Source organism: Tenrec ecaudatus, chromosome 4, assembly GCF_050624435.1.
Source record: "Tenrec ecaudatus isolate mTenEca1 chromosome 4, mTenEca1.hap1, whole genome shotgun sequence".
Taxonomy (NCBI): domain Eukaryota; kingdom Metazoa; phylum Chordata; class Mammalia; order Afrosoricida; family Tenrecidae; genus Tenrec; species Tenrec ecaudatus.
In genome coordinates this window covers 68,658,793-68,677,874 of record NC_134533.1, presented here as the reverse complement: position 1 = coordinate 68,677,874, position 19,082 = coordinate 68,658,793, and the positions used below count along the sequence as shown (strand labels likewise).

Below are 19,082 nucleotides of genomic sequence, written 5' to 3'. Positions count from 1 at the left end.
GCCTAAAGTTATTTCCACAGCAAAATTCAAAAAGAGCCTGGAAAAGCACCCATCTCTTAGAGAATTTTTAGTGGCCTGTGGCTGGTTCTTTGAAGTTTTTCATTGGTGTTGTTTTTTGCTTTGTAGGACTGGTCCTTGATGTGTCCAAATGAATGTCCTGGTCTGGATGAGGTTTGGGGAGAGGAATTTGAGAAGCTGTATGAAAGGTCTGAGAATACCACAGAAATCTGAACATGTTTTAACTATGAGCAAGTGCTTCAAAAAACGTATAGAAAAACTGTATGAAAAGATAATAGAATTTTTCCACTAATTTTTTTAAATTCCCTCATAATGTTTCTCTTACTTGGATGATTCAGATTCAAAAGTATACCACTCACTAGCAAGTCTTGAAAATTTCAGAAACTTTTAGGCAAGAATGTGATTACCGTATATACTTGTGTATAAGCTGAGTTTTTCGGCACAAAAAGTGTGCTGAAAAACTGGGGATCGGCTTATACAAGGGTTAGTGGTACCCCGGTGAGGTGTAACATCTCGCCGGGGGCCCACAAAGTAACGGGAAGAACACCCATTAATCTCGCGGGTGATTGCGGTTTCTCCGTTGTTCATTCAAAGCCCCGCTGACACTACAGGGCTTTGAATGTTTGTTTACTCACATCTAACCAATCAGAGCTGTCCAATGTCGTGGACAGCTCCAATTCACAGAAGCATCCATAGTGATTCACTTACGCCGGCAGCTGAACTGGTAAGGATGTGTCTGGCTACACTCCGTCTCTCCCCTCTGGTCTCTGTGTTAATTCATATCCTGCATCCCCCGCCTGCACGGACTCCACCCTCTCCTCCCGGCTAACAAGTCGGGGTGGTGGTGGTGGTGGTGTGTGTGTGTGTGTTTACCATGAAAGTTCTTTTTCAAAGTCTTGGTTTTTTATCCTGTCAGAAATGGATACTCTTGAACCAAAACAAAAACGCCAGTCATGTGAGGCTGGTTTCAAAATGGCAGAAAATGAAGGTTGACTTGCAACAGATTCCAAAAGCTAAAAAAGCTCTTTGTGGTTGAACGTCTTTTTATGAGGCTCTAGAGAGTGAATTGCATATGGAGTGTCGTCAAAATGGTTACTGCGTAACATGCATGGGAATCCGTATACGTGCTCTACAAATGGCTAAGGATGACAAATATAAAGCACCGGGCATTGAAAAATTTGCTGTGTCAGCAGGATGGTGTACCCACTTAATGAATAGGTTTAGCCTACTATGTTTGAGACAAAGAACAAAGATTTCCCAGAAATTGCCACAAGACCTTGCAAAAAAAATTGTCCTTCCAGTCATTTATTATAAAACAAAGAAGGATTTATAAGTATGACCGGGCAGATATTGGGAATATGGATGAAACTGCCATGACTTTTGATCTTCCAAGCAACAGAACTGTGGCAAGTTTAGGAGAAAAAAACATTTTTCTCAAAGCCACAGGAAATAAAACACTTTACAATTGTTCCATCATGTTTGGCTAATGGAACTAAGCTGCATCCTGTCATTATTTTTAAAAGAAAGACCTTGCCTAAAAAGATCAATTTGCTGTGTGCGCGCACATGTTAAAGGCTGGATGGGTGAAGACGGAACAAAAAAATGGCTGGAAGAAATTTGGAACCAACGACCAGGAGCAGCCTTAAAGAAAAAGCCATTGTTACTTGTTTGGGATATGTTCAGAGCCCACCTATCGGATGACAGCAAAAATTGGCAAAATCTAGTAAAGTTACTTTAGCCATTATTTCAGGTGGGCTTACATCTATACTGCAGCCTCTGGATGTATCTTTGAATAAGCCTTTTAAAGACCGTGTGCGAAGGATGTGGCATGAATGGATGTCATCTGGTCAAGCCCGACTAACAAAAGGAGGAAATCTCATGAAGCCTGACATAGTTAATAGCAAAAGTGGGTTCGAGATGCATGGGAAGACATTCCAGAAGACATGGTGTGACGTACCTTCCAGAAATGTAGTGTTAGAAGTGCTATGGATGGCAGTGAAGACTGCGCTTTGTATGAAAATGACAGCAGTCTGTCTATGATGACCTCACACCAGCTGTAGCTCTGCATTGGGATACGGATGATGATGAGGAATCCAGTTTTGAAGGATTTTAACTCTTTACATTTTAGCTTGGTTGCTGATTGAGTTCAGGGAATAGTACTCTTTAAGGTATCATTGTTGATAACTTATTGTTTTTGTTGAACCTGTTTTTCTCTTACTGTGCTGGGTTACTAATGTTAAATGACTTGTCCTTTTAATTATGTTTTTTGTTTAGAATAAATATTTAAATGCATTACCCCACTAATGTCTCAATTTTTAGTAATTTTATTTTCATTTGTTTTGATTATTGAAGCTCACCAATAGCTTCTGGATCTTCCATGCTAGGCTTATACTTGAGTCAATCAGTTTTTCTGATTTCCAGGTAATAATTAGGTACCCCGGCTTATACTCGGGTCGGCTTATATTCGAGTATATACGGTAATTTCGTTTTGGTCAGGATTGGCCCCTGATTCTCTACCAAAATTTTGGCTCATTCCTTCTTTCTTAAAACTCTTGGATATGTAAATAGGTGCTAAGATTTTTAAATTGGTCCTTACAAAAAATAAGGCCAAAACTATGAGGGTTATTGTCTTGCTTTGCCATACAATACATTTGATAAACTAAGTTATGCTTTATATTGGACTTAGGAAGTGTGTGAGATGAGGACACACGTTTTGATAGCTCTGTAAATAGCACATTATCGTGAGATTTGGCTACTTTATTTTTTCTTTTAGTTCTGAACAGTATTATTGATTTAGCTAGATTGGAATCCATTTAAAGGATTTCAAGATGCCTGACTTTCCTAAGTGGAAAAACTTAAGAATGTTAGTAATTGTATATTTTAGTGCCTTTTCTTCAAGTTGTCTGTAATACAGTTTTTCTTAGTGTATAAATATTAAAACAAGTAGCTTTGCCTTTCAGTTATGAGAAACAGGGTCGTGTCCGCAAAGTTGTCAAAGCTCAGCAGCTTTGGTATGCCATCATTGAGTCTCAGACAGAGACAGGGACCCCGTACATGCTCTACAAAGATTCTTGTAACCGGAAGAGCAACCAGCAGAACCTGGGCACCATCAAAAGCAGCAACCTGTGCACAGAAATAGTAGAGTATACCAGCAAAGATGAGGTGGGTAGAAAAACGTCTGCTTAAGGTACTGAGGGACTGTAGCAGTGATTGCATGCAAATCCCTTGTTTAATTTCACTGCGATGGGGGAAAGGCGTTTTCATAGTTTATAAGCAAAATGGCACTTATGTAGCCGATGAGAAGTTTTAAAGATGGCATGATTTGTACTCTTAAGTGTATTTCAGCATATAAATTGTGTAAAAAGATGGCTTTTTCTGCCTATCTTTTATAGTAATTTTTACTTGAAAACAATTGCAATGTACTATTGTAGTTGAAGATAAACACAAATTTCTCCAGAAGCTCTTTCAGATGAAAGTATATCAGCGTGTGGGACATCCTTCAGTAAAGGGTCAGACAGAATTCTAATCTTAAATCTCATAGGAGAGTTTACAGAAGAGACAAGGCTAAAGATGGGGCTGGCATTTGCAGAAATGACAGTGTTTTGTGAGAGGTTTTATTCCATTTATGAAGAACAGATCACATAGCACACCTGAGGTAGAGGTAGGTTATGTGCCAAATACACATTTATACTGGTGGAGCACATACATTAAACCTTGGTATATGGAGAGATGAAGAGAGGTAGTTGAGATCTAACCGTCTGTATCTCAGGGAGGCACCCTTATAGGTTTCTTAAGGAAAATAGTATTAAGATGCTAGGATGAGAAAGATGTTTCTTATTTCTGGAAAGAGTGTCTTGGGGTGAGAAGAGATTGTAGATGGGGAGGTCTACCTAAGGAGTTATTGAAATGGTTGGATGGCAGACTGAGGTTATTGGATTAAATTTACTATACAGATAAGGAAGGAGCTGGCCTTCTAGAGTTGAAAAAAAAAAAGTATTGCTAATAGCTGTTGAGTCCATTTTGACGCACAGTGCCCCCATGTGACGGGAATTGTCCCATAGTGTTTTCTAGGCTGCAGTTCGCTCAAGCAGACGGTCAGGCCTTTCTGCAGGGCCACAGGGTGTTTCAAACTGCCAACCTTTCTGTGCACTAACTGCTGCACACCAGGGTTCTTCAATACAAAGAAAGAAACCTCAGGACTTAACTAGGGTATAAGTTAAACGTAATGCTCAAGTTGCACATAAACTTACTCGGAGGGAATTGACGTGTATTAAAGTAGCGATGCTACCTAACTCTAGAACACTTTCTTCAACCTGGACTGAAGCCCTATTTATATCCATTAGCAGTCATTCCCATTTCCTTGTTTCCCCAGGCACCGATCTATGATCTATTTAGACAGTTTTGCCTATTCTGGACATCCCATATAAATGGCCTTACATAATAGGTAGCCTTTTGTGTTTTTCTTCTTTCATATCACTGAATGTTTTCAGAACTTAATTATATTTTAGCATGTATCACTGTGTTATTCCTTTCCATTCGGAGTAACCCTACAACGCCTTATACAACTGGCTACCTGTACTTCCCCTGTTGTTCCTGGGCTCTAGCCCTGCTAGTTTCAGAAATGTCAAACATGTGCTGCCGCTGGACCTCAGGATTTTGCAGTTGCAGCTTACTCTTCCCTGAATGTTTAAATGCTCCTCACCTGGTTTGCTCCCTAACCATTTTTAGCTCTTGGTTCACATGTCACATTCTCAGTGAGGCCTTCCTTAATAGTTACTTTGAAGTGACACCTTTCATTTTTGTCCCTACATTCTCTGGCGTCTTTTCCTATGTTGTTTTTCACTTAAGCTTTTATTAGACAGATGTGATCCACCCCAAACTAAACCACCTGCTGTGGAGGTGATTCCGATTCATAATGACCCTGTAGGGCAGCATAGGACTGCTCTCATAGGGTTTCCAAGGCTGTTGAGCTTGACAGAAGCAGTCCGCCCCGTTTATCTCCTGCAGAGTGGCTGGTAGGTTTGAATAATTGACCTTCTTGTTGGTCAAGTGCTTTAACCACAGTACCAGCAGAGCTGCTTCTATGTGAGCTCATTCTTTTGAAAATGGGTCTTTCCCCAGTGCCGCTTCTCAATTCAGACTAGACCGGAACATGTACACAGATATTGAAAGGGATGGGAGTTCATGATGGAAAGGAGAGGAAATAGTGATTCCAGAAGGGTAGGGGGAAGTAGGGGCGAGGAAGGGAGAAAGGGGGAAACCAGTCGCAATGATTGACACATAACCATGCACCCCTCTACAGGAGGAAGAACAACATAAAACATGGGGCAAAGGAGAGAGCGGTTGGTGTGAGAGATGAAAATAATAGCAATGTACAGTCTATCAGGGTTATGGGGGAGGGCTGTTGGGGAAGGGAAAGCTGATAAAATAAAAAATGGGTCTTTGGTGACATGTAGAATGGAGTAGAGCATCAAAGAATCCAGTTAGGACACTCTGAGTTGAGAGACTAGATAAGGATGGTTGGAATCAAAACGGAAACGGTGTGTTTATTCCGCAATGTTGAGCACTTAATAGATGCCAGATGGGATGGGTGCTAAAATTATAATAAGTAAGATATGATACCTGCCTTAAAGAAGCTCTCCACCTAGTATAGTAGTAAATACAACAATCGGTAGAGCCACCAGGGGAGCTGCTTTCCAGAATTCACAAGCTTAGATCCTCTGTTGCTGAGGAAGGTCTTGTCAGAGTCTGGGTCAGAAACTAGGGTGAGATAGGCATGCAGATTTTAGAAGAGCTTTCTGCAATGCAAGTTTTCATTAGATGGCTACCTGTGGTTGGTGGTTCCGGGATTAGAGGATGCATGTGTCTGGCACTAGAACTGTGTACTGTACCATGTGAACACAGGGAGGGCTCTTTCTTTCTGACTTATTATTTCACTGGTCTTGTTACGACTCACATATGTGAATAGTGAGTAGAATCAGTGGGGCTAGGGATTTAGGAATAGACTGAAGAATGATGAAGAGAACACTGAAATTTTAATGTCAGGAACTGTTAAGAGGCCTGCATAGTGTTGCCATTGAAATAAATAGAGAAGCAATAAAAATCGTGTAATTCTTTACTCTTTTTTTCTGCGCTTGCATTCCAGGTTGCAGTTTGTAACTTGGCTTCCCTGGCGCTGAATATGTATGTCACATCAGAACACACATATGACTTTAAGAAGTTGGCTGAAGTCACCAAAGTTACTGTTCGTAATTTGAATAAAATTATTGACATAAATTACTACCCTATCCCAGAGGTAAGAATTTTTTGTTTTGTTTTTTGGTAATGAAGTCCTTGGCGGATGGAATTTTATCAAATTCTGAAAGTTATTTTAAATGGCTATGGGAATGGTGTAAAGAGGATGTACACTGGTGCAGATAGGAACTGGAAACACAGGGAATCCAGGACAGATGAACCCCTTGGGGCCAGTGGTGAGAGTGGCGATACAGGAGGGTGGAGGGAAGGTGGGGTGGAAAGGGGGAACCGATTACAAGGATCTACATGTAACCTCCTTCCTGGGGAATGGACAACAGAAAAGTGGGTGAAGGGAGATGTTAGGCAGTGTAAGATATAATAATAATTTATAAATTATCAAGAGTTCATGAGGGAGGGGGAATGGAGAGATAGGGAAAAATGAGCTGATACAAAGGGCTCAAGTGGAAAGCAAATGTTTTGAGAATGATGGCAACAAATGTGCTAGACACAGTGGATGTATATATGGATTGTGGTAAGAGTTGTACAAGCCCCCAATAAAATCATTTTTTAAAAATAGAGATAAAGTGTTAGTGTATGTCATTTGGTACAGAATTGTACTTTTAATTTATGTTCAGTAATGTTTTCTCTCTTTCTCCCCTATATCTGTGGCACAAAGGCTTTCTTATCAAATAAGCGCCATCGCCCCATTGGAATTGGGGTACAAGGTCTGGCAGATGCTTTTATCCTGATGAGGTATCCTTTCGAGAGTCCAGAGGCCCAGTTATTGAATAAGCAAATTTTCGAAACCATTTATTATGGAGCTTTGGAAGCCAGTTGTGAACTGGCTAAGGAGCAGGGTCCATACGAAACCTATAAAGGCAGTCCAGTCAGCAAAGGAGTAAGTATTGAGTAAAATTCCTTTTTAGCAGTGGGTACCAGTAGTAGGCTAACTATGGTTAGTCCTAATCCCTGGCATCTGTGAGTGTTACTGTATTTGGAAAAAGGGTCTTTGCAGATGTAATGAAGTTAAGTTAAAGGAAAGCGATTATCTGGGTAATCTGTGTGGTCCCTCAATCCAGTCACAGTCACAATTGACCCTGACAAGAGGAGGCTGCACTTTGACACAGACAATTGGAGAGATGCAGCCTCTAGCTGCATCTTCTAGGAAAGCCTGCAGCTAGACACGGGGAGAAGCAAGGGACAGAATCTCCCTAAACTTCTGCCGGAAATGTGGTTCTCCCAAGGCCTTGATTTTTGACTTCTAACCTCCAGAACTGTGAGATAATAAACTTCTGTTGTTTCAAGCCACCGAATTTGTAGTAACTTGTTAAACCAGCCATAGGAAGCTAATAGTATTTTTGCCCTGTGCAGTACAGAGTATTCTATAACCTCTTATTTATAACTAGTCATTGCTAAAATGACTTAAAAGCAATGCTGTTTGTTTCTATTGCTATATTTAGCAGCTTAAAACAACATACACATATTATCTCCCAGTTCCCATGGGTCAGCAGTTCAGTCACAGCTTAGCAGAGTCATCCACTCAGGCTGTCACAAGGCTACAGTTAAGGTGTCAGCCAGGGCTGAGAGCTGTCTTTCAAGATCACCAATTCATTTATTTGCAGCTGATGAAAAAGTGCATCTTGCTTCTCCAAATCCAGTAGCAGTCTTTCCTTTCAGTTAGGGCCTAGTGCCTTTTTTTAAGGACTTGTACCTGATTAAGTCAGGGCTGCCCAGAAATAATCTACCTTTTGATTAATTTAAAATCAATGAAAAAACTGATTTGGGACCCTAATTAACATATGAAAAACTCCTTTGCATAGATCTGGGCAGTGTCATTCACAGATAATACTCACACTCAGAAAGATTCTGTCACGTGTACACCATGGGTGGGCCTCTTGGGGGCTTTCTTAGCGTCCTGCCTTTCATACTGCCTTATTAGCAGTATGATCCCCCACTTAAAATTAGATGTTAATTTCAGTTCTGACATGGTTGTTGCTATTTAGGAAGTTTAATGTGGAATTGTTTGGATAAGTAAACAAATTGATCAAGGGGAAAATCTAAGACAGCTGAAGAAAGTTGAGATCAGATTATTGCTTTTACTGTAAAAGAGCATAGATCCTAGCAACCTGCTTTCAAGAATGATAGGATTTTTGGTTTGTGTATTATTGATCCTCTAAGAGGTCTCAGCAGGGACCTGAGGCAGGGGCAAGACCTTACCTAGTTTTCTTAACTTGCTCTTAATCAGTACAACTACATGGAAGTCTGCGTAGGAAACTTTCTGGATTTTGTGTTCCATACCCAGTTTTAGAGCGTGTATTTGGATGTCAGAGGGTCGTTTGCTTTTTGGCATCGATGTAAATAGCTGTAGAGGGACTTACGGACATGTGGGTGGTTTCTGTTCTTTAGATTCTTCAGTATGACATGTGGAATGTGACTCCTACCAACCTGTGGGACTGGAAACTTCTCAAAGAGAAGATCGCAAAGTAAGTGAAGAGACACAAAGTGGCTGTGAGACAGGAGGGTTTGGGCTTTTATCCTTGTTCTTTGGATGTCTAATGTTCTTTTAGCTTTTGAGACTTACTTATCCTCTGTTAGTGGGCCTGGCTTTATCTCTGATGGCTAATTTTGTAAGAATACATTGCTCTGCATGAGCCCATAGATATAGAGTGGCAGGAAAAACACGCTCATTGTCTTGGAGAATTTTTTCTTTTTTAAATAACTTCATTTGTGAATTGGGCGAAGGATCACAGAGCAGATCATCAGGCTTTGTCTTTGAGAAGTTTAAGACTAAGTGAGATATGTAGCGCAGGGAGTGACGACCTTCATCAACTATCGGATACATAAAAGTACACACTTGTGTTTGAAACTGGCTGCATGGTCAGGAACAATGTTATATATAGAGAAGGGTATCTCTTAGGATGAACTTTGTAGGGTAAACTGAGGCAGTTTGAAGATTTGCTCATTATGTCAGTGTTTTCTTCCTTAAGCACCCTCTTCAGTACTGAATAAGTTAAACCTAAGAATTTAAAATTGAAGAGGTAACAAAAGAAATCAGACCGATGCCCTATTCACAGGATAATGAAGAATCGTGACAGTATGTGTCAGATTCTGACTGCTTCCACATTATGTTTCCTGAAGGGGCCTAGCAGAGTGATCTCTTAGGAAAGAGTGAGGGTGCGGTGTGTGTGCCTTGACAAGTGGGGAACTCTTCCGAAGAGATTGAGAGCCTCCCTGGGCAAGATACCGAACGAAGCACTACGATACCCAGTGCTGCGCGGGCTGCGCTGTGGTGAGGATTGCCCACATACAAATTGTGCTCCTTCGATTTGGGGAGTTGGCCTTTGAGAATGGGAACTGTATCAGCCATAATATGGATTGCATCCCTGGAGTGTTATGTGATAAAGTTGTCCTGTGAGTCAGTTACATGTGTGATGTTCCAGCGCCTGCATTTACCCCAATTACCTAAAGCAGCTGCCTTCCTGATGGACTCAGCTGTGTGACCAGCACCTTCTCCTTTCCTGTAGGTATGGTGTCAGAAACAGTCTGCTTATTGCCCCAATGCCTACCGCTTCAACTGCTCAGATTCTGGGGAATAATGAGTCCATTGAGCCTTATACCAGCAACATCTACACTCGCAGAGTCTTGTCAGGAGAATTTCAGGTGAGATAAAAAAGCTGATGCTAGCAGCAAATGCTCACGCGGGGTTAGTATGCCCTCCCTTTCTTGACTTGGAGGCAAATCTGGTGTTAAAGTGAGTTATTTCATCTCTAATGTTTTCCTATATTATTTTATTACATATCAAACAAACAAACAAACTAATTCACTGCCATTGAGTCAGTGCTGACTCATAACAACCCTGTGGGACCAGGGTAGAACTGCCCCTGTGGGTTTCAGAGACTCTTTACAGGAGTAGAAAGCTCCATCTTTTTCCCTCAGTAAATAACAAGCATATGCTATCTGTTGAAAGAATGAATGATTTGGGATTGTGTGTGAAAGAAGCTTAATAATAAAGTTCACGTGATAGTTAGCCAGTCTGTAATTGTCATGATCTATATACTACTTTAGATGCTTAAGTAAGTGATAAGTGATTATCATTCAGGTTTTATTGTAGATTGAACCAGTGCTGGGTTTTTGTTTGTTTGTTCTTAAGGCCCTCTGATGACTATTCTGGGATTAGGGACCACACATTTAAAAGCATTTTAATTTTGAATTTCCTGATAGTATGGAATAAACGTTTGTAAGGCTTGGAGAGGATACAGTTCATGTTTTATGCATTGGACTGCTAGCGCAGGGGAGCAGTTTAAAGCCACCCGCAGCTCCTTGGGAGAAAGCGGAGGTTTTTTACTCCAATAAACAGTTGCAGTTTTACCCTGTATACTATAGAGGTCAGAATTTGACTCGATGGCAGTTTGTTTTTCACTTAAAAATTAAAAACAAAACAAAACCATCCATTAGGTTTTTCAACCTTGATAGGTGCTGTGGAGTTGGTTCTGACTCATTATGCTACGTGCCCTGAATCAGTTCAGACCCATAGCGACCTGTGTACAATAGAACACCACACTTCCTAGTCCTGGTCCTGGTCCATCCTCACGATTGTTGTGCTTTAGCCTATTGTTGCAGCCACTTTGCCAGTCCACATTAAGTCAAGAGTCCTTCGCCAGTGGCTGGTCCCTCCTCCTGACATGCCTCGAGTACACGAGACGAAGTCTCATCATCCTTGCTTCTCATCCTTCTTTCGGTGCTTCTCCAACACAGATAGCTTCGTTCTGGTGGTCATGGCGTGTTTACTCTTCTTTGCCTGCACTCACCCGGGGTGGGCAGTGCTGATCCTCTCACTTGCAAGTGCCATGTTACATTTCTTGAATAACAAAATTTCAAGCTCTTAAAGGACGTTAGCTTTTGTTTTGATAGGTAGAACTTTCAGTTTTATGAAAAACAGTATTTATCAAACAATCTAATATTGAATCATCAGTGTACTGTAAGCCTTAGGCTTGTGATTCTGTGTAAGTCTTTGTTATTAATTCTTTCTCATCATCTCTTCCTTTCCATTCAGATTGTGAATCCCCACTTACTGAAAGATCTTACTGAGCGGGGCTTGTGGAATGAAGAGATGAAAAACCAGATTATTGCCAGCAATGGCTCTATCCAGGTACAGGATGAAAAGGAGTTAGCGTCAGAACTGAGGTGGACATTGCAGTGCATCCTCCTTTGGGCGGGCAGTGGAGCGAAAAAGTGGCTGTTCAGGGTGGTAGTTAGTGCCTAAACACTGTTTGCCTACGACAGTACGCAAATTCAGGTAGCCTTTTCTTTCTGTTGCTTGTGCACTAATACAAAGCAGTGGTTCCCGACTTTTCTGCATATTAGAATCAGTTGGCTTAGTTTGTAGCCTGTAGCAATTTTCAAAAACATGCCTACAAGTAGGAACCAGGCATCAGTATTTTTTAACAATTCCGTAGATGCCTTCAAAGGGAATAAGGTTTGAAGACTGCTGGCATAAAATCTGAAATTAGATGGCAGACTTAACTAGCACACAGTAGAGGTTGAGGGCTCATAACCCAAAAGATAGACTCACAGATGTGTTTCACAATAAGTTATTTGCAGTTGAGACTCAGAAGCAATTATTTGTAGCTAGAGGTGAGGCTTCCGGCTTAACCTTGGTGTGCTTGGCACCGCAGATTCTTGTACCATTTCTCTGATACCTGGAGCTGTCGCGGTAGCCATGTTTTGATGCAAGTGACCTTAGACCTAAGAAAGCCTGCGTTTTATGGCTTCCAAATTGAGTCCGTAGAGTTACAGGATTTTGTCTCGTTGCATTCCTTGGCCATTTCCCTGTGAGTGATAGCCCTGATTATTTGTATTTTCTGAAAAACATAAGGGTCATTTTTTTTTTTTGCTGCTTGAATCTGACTTTTCCTTCCTCTTGATTATTTCTAAACCATGTCAGAAATCAGTTAAATATGGATACTTATGTCACATCACCAGAGTGCTACTTCGTTTCTAAACCAGAGGCAAACCTGAGAAAAGCACCACGTTATGATGAATCGTAGGATCAGATCTGGCTGGAAATAGAACCAAGGCTGGAATCTTGGGTCGTTATTCAATTAATCATGCTGCTTTCGTTAAAAGGAATGGAGTGACACACATTTGTTTTCCCTTCTTCAGAGCATACCTGAAATTCCCGATGACCTGAAGCAACTATATAAGACAGTGTGGGAAATTTCTCAGAAAACTGTACTCAAGATGGCAGCGGAAAGAGGGGCTTTCATCGATCAAAGCCAGTCCCTGAACATACATATAGCTGAACCTAACTATGGCAAGCTTACTAGCATGCACTTCTACGGCTGGAAGCAGGTTTGTGGCGGAAATCTGGCTCCCTATTAAATGTTGATCCAATATGTAACGTGCTCCTGGCTTTCATACCAGAGCTAGCTCTTGCTCAGGCCTTTGTTTTATTCAGGGTGAGGTCATTCCTGGGTCCGAAACCTTGGATTTACCTATGATCTTCTTTTCCTTTATTCTCCACAAGTTACTCATCAAGTTGTGTTGGCTTTTTCTTCGTTCAATTTCTCAAATTTCTTCTTTCCTATTTCTCTACCATTATTCTTAAGTGATCTTTCTTATCCTTAACATACCCAGTCTATTGTTATACAGAGACACGGTCTAGCTTTCTGAATAGTTCCTTGTCTTAGACAGACATGTTAAACTTTGGCCAAGTCAGAAGTCATATGCATAAAAACAAAACAGAGACTAGAGGGGAGCAAAAAAAAAAAAGGCCTTCCTAAGTAGATAAAGCCTATTTTAGGGGTAAAAGCTGTGTAATTTACACACTCTGGACATTTTTGACAGATTAACATTTCAGGTTTAGAAGAGAGTTTAAGCTGGTTTACGACCAGCTTATTTTAACCATTCGTATTGAGTGTCTAGTAATTGTGCACATTATTTCTCCTGATGGTTGTTTTTACTTCCCTTGTAGGGTTTGAAGACTGGGATGTATTATTTGAGGACAAGACCAGCGGCTAATCCAATCCAATTCACTCTGAATAAGGAGAAGTTGAAAGATAAGGAGAAGTCATCGAAAGAAGATGAAGAAAAGGAGAGAAATACAGCAGCCATGGTGTGTTCTCTGGAGAACAGAGAAGAGTGTCTGATGTGTGGATCCTGAGAAGGGCCCAGAAGAGACCAACACTTCTTTGCTCACAGATAGGTACCTGAGGTGTTTCGGTTGGACATTATTATAGAAAAAGAATCAAAGTATTCTTTTTAAAAAATCATTTTATTAGAGGCTCGTAAAACTTATAATCCATAAATTCATCCATTTTTGTTGAGCACATTTGTTGCTATCATTATTCTCAAAGTATTCTTTTAAATCTTTTTTTTTTTTTTTAGAGGCGAAAAAGAACAAAGACCAAAGCAGTCATCATACAAATAGGGAGTGCTTAAGAGACTCAGTAGGGCTCCATCGCCTCTCAGGCACGCCTCTTAGGATGGCAGTTTGGGAACGTGCCTCTAGTGTTTTGCTTGACCTGTGGGCTCCAGGGAGCAAAGGCGAGTCCTTAGACATCTAATTAGCCATCAGAAAGCCTGTTACATTCTGGTTTTCTTTTGACTTGTTGTGCACCTGGGCCTCTAGATTTTCCCAAATAAAGGAAATTTCTGAATGACTGTGTCAGCCTCATCTTAATTTATTTTCCATGCAAGTGTCAACTTTGAGAAAGAATTTCTGTTCTGAGGCTTCAGCAATAAAAAAATCAAGATGCATTATTTAGAATCTACATAGAATTCTGGTTTTAATATGTGCTTCTTACTCTTTTTAATGTGTGTACAAATAGACATATACTTAACCTTGATGGCACTAAGTGCGTTCTTTTGGGGTATACGCTTCCTTTTTTGATAAGTAAAAGAAGCACTAGCACCTTTAATTAGTAAAATTCCTCAGAGATTTTTGTAGTAATTTTAAAAAGGAAAGTCGTTCTAACTTGTAAAACTAGAACTGAAGTAAGTTATATTTTGAGATACAGAAAACATTGAATTTAAGTCATCAAAAAGGCCATTGAAAATCACTGAAACGAGAGAAAAGGTCTGTGAACACTCCAGTTTATGTACAGATTATGCTCGCCTATTCGTTTCCTCAACAATGCTCCCATATGAATTAGTTTACAACCATTTCAGGGATAGTTAAAATTAACCTATAATACGGGTTTGTTTTGTTTTTAGAAATTAGAGGCCTTTTTATTTTGGACATTACTTTTACTAACTTCGGACCCATTGTAGAGGTCCTACACCATTGCCCACTGAAAGACACCATGGTCAGTGCAGTCGAGGTTCAAAGATGGAAGGTCTTCAAATAGATGGAGGGACACAGTGGTTGCAGTGCTGGACTTAAACAGTAACAGCTATGAGGACAGCAGGACCAGGCAATGTGCTCTGTTTTACATGGTCCAGTTTATCCATAAAAGTTGGAACCAAAAAATAAAGTCGGAACCAATTCAGTGGCACCTAACAGTAAAACAACACAATCTTAGGATCAGTGCGATTGCTCCTCTCTTCCCTGTAAAGTGAAAAAGGTCCTTATATTCCAAGGGAATATTCTGAGGGTTTGTGGGTACAAGGCCAGAACTAGGGGGGAAATCACTCATAGAATTAAGCTGAGTGACTTTTCATTCATTACTTGGTTCTTCGTTTATTTAAGAAATACCTGTTGAGTGTGCCTATCTTGTACCAAATACCATGCTTAGTTGGGGTGGTAGGTGCCCTCAGGACTTCTGACTTGGAGACCCTATGTACAGCAGATTGAAACACTGCCCAGTCCTGTGCCATCTGTGCCCACTGTTGCAGCCACTGTGTCAATCCATCTCCTGGAGGGTCTTCCTCTTCCTTTCCCTCTACTTGATCAAGAATAATATCTTTTTCCAGGGACTGGTCTTCCCTGATAGGATGTCAAAAGTATATGAGACAAAGTCTCATGTTTCTCAAGACAGCTTTTAATAATTTGGCATATCCATCACATATGCAATTTAATCATTCAATTAAGACGTGCAGTTGTCCCCACAATCCGTTTCAGGCATTTTCTCCTTTTGTTGGTTCCCCATTTACCCCCAGGCTCCCCTTCCATGGCCCTAGGAAATTGTCGTCGTTTCTGCCTCTGTAGCTCCGCCTGTCCTAGATTTCATATACAGAAAACCATGTAAGACAATCAGGAAGCAACAAAAGGCCAACAACGACTAGGCAGGAAAACCGGAAAGAAAAAAAAGTCAAAAGGGATAAAATGGTAAGGTGTAAACATTTCAGTGCTGTCTGATAGCATGCTTATTAACACCCCTTGACTGTAGTCAGGGAATTCACTAGAGGCTTCACCCCATGTGGACCCTGCAAATGGATTTTGGATTTCCACTGTCAGCTATAGCCCTTTGCAAAACCAAGTGTTCAGAATTTAAGCTCTGCTACCATTCTGTCATGCTTGGATTTTATTTGCAATCCGTGAATCACACAGGCTGATATGATTCTTCCTTGTGGACTTAGTAGACATTTTTTCACTTAAATGGCTGCTTGTTTAAAGACAAGCCTTTAAGACTTGATGCTATTCTTTCTGAAAGCTGAGCATCATCTAGTTTCTTTGCTACACTTTGCTATAGCATCCATATCTTCAGTGATTTCTTCATGAGGGCAAGCACCGAGCAGGGTCATGTCATAGGAGCTAATTGTTCTTAGATCAAGGCTAGAATTAAGTGAGTGCTTGGAATCCATAGAGCTATGATCTATATGTTCTGGTTCACTTTAGAGACATCATTTGATGACAGGACATTATGAAACATCCCCCTGGGGCATAAGGTAATTCTGTTGATAATGGCATTAGTTTTGACAATGGTAGAGAATTTAAAACACTGTTGAGAAATGGAAGTCATACAAGTGTAGGTCAGCTTCAGACCACAATGCATGAATTGTTGACTTGTACAGATTAAACTCAAGGCACTGGACACTAGAAACTGGGGGTTGGTAATGTGGCAACACTTTGAATAACAAAAGTCAGAATCATGCCTACCAGATTAATACATGTCAAAAATGGCATTAAAATAGTAAATTACGTGGTAGGTCTGGGCCACCTTTCATTGGGCACTCTCAGCAAGTGATCCGAACCAGTCTTAACCAATTCCATGATGTTGGGACAGCAGATAGCTCACAAGCGGGGACATTTCAGTCTTAAGTCCAAGGAAGTATGTTTCTTAAATCTATGGGTGAGTTTGAGCTGAGGGCCTGTTCACGTAGTGGGGTTTCTACAGTAAATACTGGTGTGGCCTATGAAGGATGGTGTGTGCCCCCCAAACTCTATAGCACACAGGCTGAGTTACCCAGGCTAGATAGAAACTAAACCAAAAGTGAGACATTTGTAAAGTTCTGGCAGTCCATCAACATCTAAAGTCTTCTCTAGTCGTCCTTATTCACGGTCCATAATGGACAAATTGCGTGGGTCAGTTGTACCTTCATCCTCCGTGTGACATCAGCGTTTTAACATTTTGAAGAGGTCTTCTGCAGCAGAGTTGCCCAAGCAGTATGTTTGATTTCTTGACTTGCTTCCATGGGTGTTGCTGTTGGATCCATGTAAGATGAAATTCTTACCACTCGATCCTTTATCTATTGTGTACACCTAAGTTTATCCCCAAAAGATTACAGAACAGATTTTGGATTTTGACTAAAGCTACAAAGAAAGAGTACCTACCTGGTATATCTGAAGAATTGAACAATTTCTGGCAAGAAATCTCTATTAATCCAGTCTTTTCTAATATTCCTCACATTGGTATAGCACTTTAGTGTTTAATAAGGAGCTCTGGTGACACTGTCAGGTAAACAAAGGTTGTGTGTGGTTCAGCTCCACCAGCCATTCCACAGGAGAAAGATGAAGCTATCTGATCCTATAAAGATTTACAGACTGAAACTTATGTGTAGCACTGCTATGAGTCAAAATCAAGTGGATGACAGTGGGTTGTTTCTTTGGTTTAATGTTTAACATGTATAATCCATTTAATTCTAATAATCCTCTGACACAAATTTCTTTTAGCCTTGTGCCAGCTTTCTTCTTAGGAACTTGAACTCAAGACCTACTGGGAAAAAAAAAATTGACCTATTTGAAGATAAACTGTATTACCTTGAATTCTAGATTTTTCTGTTCTCTTCTAAGCATGTTAAAGGTATTACCTCACTTCTAGTAGCCCCCCCATTTTTAAAGTGTTGATATGTTATTCACAAACCATATAATTCTGCTAATAATAAGCTTAGTAATTCAAAACCACTAGCAGAAAAAACAAAAACAAAACCCATCAGCAGCTCAATGGGAGAAAGATGAGGCCTTGTATGGTACATTGAATTTATGTTGAACCAACTTTGCATTCCTGGGATAAATTTCATTTGGTCGTGGTGTATAATCCTATAAAATGCTGTTGCATATGACTTACTAGTATTTTGTTGATTTTTTTGGGCAGGGGAGGTGTCTATAAGGAATACTTGTAGTTTTCTCTTGTGTTTTTTACTTTAATTTTGAGATAATTGTGGCCTTATTGAATGAGTTATTAAATTCCTTTTATTAAAAAATGTTTGGTAAGGATTGGAGTCGTGTCAAATTTTTTTATGAATTCCTTAGTTCATGGCATTTTTTTTTTTTTGAGTGTTAGGAGTGGGATGGCATTTCTTTCTTGGAAGGTTTTTGATTAAAATTCACTTGATTTTGGTCTGCCAAGATTTTATAGTTCTTTAGTTCAAATGGATTCTAAAAATATCCATTTCATCTAGGTTATTTAGTATGTGGCATATAATTAATTGTTCATAGTATTCTCTTTTAATATTTCCCTACCCCCTTACTGAGTCAGTAGTATTCCCACTTTCATTTCTGATTTATATTTTTGTGGTTTTTTTTGGCCAGTCTAGCTAAAAGTTTGTTGATTTTAGAGGAGCCAGTCAGGGTGCAGGGTATCAACGATGAAATACACAACTTTCCTCTAGTACTTAAATGCTTCCTCCCCCCACTATGATGATCCCAATTCTACCTTACAAATTTGGTGGAACAGGATGCACACTGGTACAGGTAGGAACTGGAAGCACAGGGAATCCAGGACAATTGATCTCTTCAGGATCAGTGGTGAGAGTGGGGATACCTGGAGGGTTGAGGGAAGGTGGGGTAGAAAAGGGAGAACTGATTACAAGGATCTACATATAACTTGCTCCCTGGGGGATGGACAATAGGAAAGTGGGTAAAGGGAGACATCAGATAGTGCAAGATATGACAAAATAAGAATTTATAAATTATCAAAGGTTTATGAGGGAGGGGGGCTCAGGGAGGAAGGGGGAAATGAGCTGATATCAAGGGCTCAAGTAGAAAAAAAATGTTTTGAGAATGATGATGGCAACAATTGTACAAATGTGATTGACATGGATGTATGTATGGATTGTGATAAGAATTGTATGAGCCCCCAATAAACTGATTTTTAAAAAGGTTATTGATTTTATTCCTCTTTGTAGAGAACCAACTTTTAATTATTTTTCTTTTTAAAAAATTTTTGATTTTTCTATTCTCTTATTTTACTTCATTTAATATTTTTTCTTTTTTTACATTTTATTAGGGGCTCATACAACTCTTATCACAATCCATACATATACATACATCAATTGTATAAAGCACATCCGCACATTCCCTGCCCCAATCATTCTCAAAGCATTTGTTCTCCACTTAAGCCCTTTGCATCAGGTCCTCTTTTTTTTTTTTCCCTCCCTCCACTTCATTTAATTTTTAGTATTTCCTATCTTTGGTAACTCTAGACTTTATTTTCTCTTTTTCTAATTTT

At 40.0% G+C, this 19,082-nt stretch overlaps 1 protein-coding gene across 1 annotated transcript in view; it reads left to right on the top strand.

Annotated features, from left to right (window-relative positions):
- The window catches only part of RRM1 (ribonucleotide reductase catalytic subunit M1), a 46,010-nt gene extending 32,096 nt beyond the window's left edge, over positions 1-13,914 (top strand). The window contains exons 11-19 of the mRNA XM_075546172.1: positions 127-206; positions 2,979-3,180; positions 6,164-6,313; positions 6,929-7,150; positions 8,659-8,735; positions 9,777-9,912; positions 11,306-11,401; positions 12,415-12,603; positions 13,226-13,914. Coding sequence (XP_075402287.1) covers positions 127-206; positions 2,979-3,180; positions 6,164-6,313; positions 6,929-7,150; positions 8,659-8,735; positions 9,777-9,912; positions 11,306-11,401; positions 12,415-12,603; positions 13,226-13,414 — 1,341 coding nt within the window. The 3' untranslated portion in view covers positions 13,415-13,914. The remainder of the gene's footprint in view (positions 1-126; positions 207-2,978; positions 3,181-6,163; positions 6,314-6,928; positions 7,151-8,658; positions 8,736-9,776; positions 9,913-11,305; positions 11,402-12,414; positions 12,604-13,225) is intronic.
- Positions 13,915-19,082: the final 5,168 nt, after the last annotated feature.